This window comes from Oncorhynchus tshawytscha, linkage group LG29 (assembly GCF_018296145.1).
Source record: "Oncorhynchus tshawytscha isolate Ot180627B linkage group LG29, Otsh_v2.0, whole genome shotgun sequence".
Classification (NCBI taxonomy): Eukaryota; Metazoa; Chordata; class Actinopteri; order Salmoniformes; family Salmonidae; genus Oncorhynchus; species Oncorhynchus tshawytscha.
In genome coordinates this window covers 26,004,677-26,006,228 of record NC_056457.1, presented here as the reverse complement: position 1 = coordinate 26,006,228, position 1,552 = coordinate 26,004,677, and the positions used below count along the sequence as shown (strand labels likewise).

The window sequence follows — 1,552 nt, the reverse complement described above, 5'->3', positions numbered from 1 at the left end:
CGGTTGAAGAGCATGCACTTAGTTTTACTAGCATTTAAAAGCAGTTGGAGGCCACGGAAGGTGTGTTGTATGGCGTTGAAGCTCATTTGGAGGTTTGTTAGCACAGTGTCCAAAGAAGAGCCAGATGTTTACAGAATGGTGTCATCTGCGTAGAAGTGGGTCAGAGAATCACCAGCAGCAAGAGCGACATCATTGATATATACAGAGAAAAGAGTCGGACTGAGAATTGAGCCCTGTGGCACCCCCATAGAGACTGCCAGAGGTCCGGACAACAGTTCCCCCGGTTTGACACGTCAATGACTACCAATATCTATCAATGTACATTCTATTAATATCTATCAATATACATTCTATCAATATCCATTATTTTCAAACTATTTCTAAATCTACTTATTTATATCTGCCCCCAGGTATCATTGCCGTGGTTATCTTCACCGTCCTGTGCACACTGGTGTTCCTTATTCGCTACATGTTTCGTCACAAGGGCTCATACCACACCAATGAATCGAAAGGGGCGGAGCCAGCCAGTGGCGAATCAGCAGACACCACCATCATCTGCGCCGAAACTAACCCGGAAACCATAGAGGAATCAAAGAAAGAGTGGTTCATCTAACTGCCAATTGAAAAACAGATGAGGATTGGAGAGTGGGATGTTCATCTGTTGACCAATCACAGGAGAGATGGATGGAGACGTCTACTGAATGGAGGAGGGATTGGGAGTGGGTGAAAGAGGGTGTACAGAAATCCGATGAACTGCAGAAGAAAGACGAGACAGTTTATTGGAAGGTTGCGTTGAGAGTTGAGAGACTAAATCTGTACATAGTCTTTCTTTGTATTGTGTTCAGGAGTTTCCACGAGACCTTTGAATACAGAATAGTTATATAACAGCAGATCTGGATCAAATACATTCAAACACTTTAGGTTTTTAGAAGTGCACTTGATTTAGCTTGGATTTTGCAGCTTTAGGACTATTCTATTGTCTCCGATGTACCAGGCAAACTAAATCAAGCACAGCTCAAGTATTTGACCTATGTATTTGACCTCTGTATAATAATAATGGAACATATGCTAGCAAAGACTTGTTTGTTTTTTCAACTGAGATCTGAAAGATTATGCCAAATCATCTGTACAAGTTTGCCATTTCTGTTGGTCATGTTTACATGTCCATGATCCATATACACTCCAACAGTATTTCTCAAACCACTCCAAGAGGTGTAACCAGAGAAACATGGATGCCAAAAGTCCTGCTGTAAATATGTGTTATTTATAAATATATTTAATTTCTTTGTTAATATATGTTTATTCAGAGACATTGGTACAAAGACATTTACACGACATTTCAGATAATATTTCTAAGCATAGCACATATCCACAAATGAAAGAAGTTTACTTTAATTTAATTATGACATTAGATTGTATCCACAAGAAGACCTTCTCATCGATGGTTGGAGAGGAATGTCTCAATGCATGATGGGAAAACATGGCAGAAGCATAGCTACACACTGCATGGCAGTTTTCTTTCTGTCCTTCCTCTGAGAACAAGTGAGCTCTT

The 1,552-nt window shown here is 40.1% G+C and overlaps 1 protein-coding gene across 1 annotated transcript in view; it reads left to right on the top strand.

Moving 5' to 3' along the window:
- The window catches only part of LOC112227472 (contactin-associated protein-like 2), a 132,262-nt gene extending 130,968 nt beyond the window's left edge, over window positions 1-1,294 (top strand). Inside the window, exon 21 of the mRNA XM_042308824.1 lies at window positions 411-1,294. Coding sequence (XP_042164758.1) covers window positions 411-613 — 203 coding nt within the window. The 3' untranslated portion in view covers window positions 614-1,294. The remainder of the gene's footprint in view (window positions 1-410) is intronic.
- Window positions 1,295-1,552: the final 258 nt, after the last annotated feature.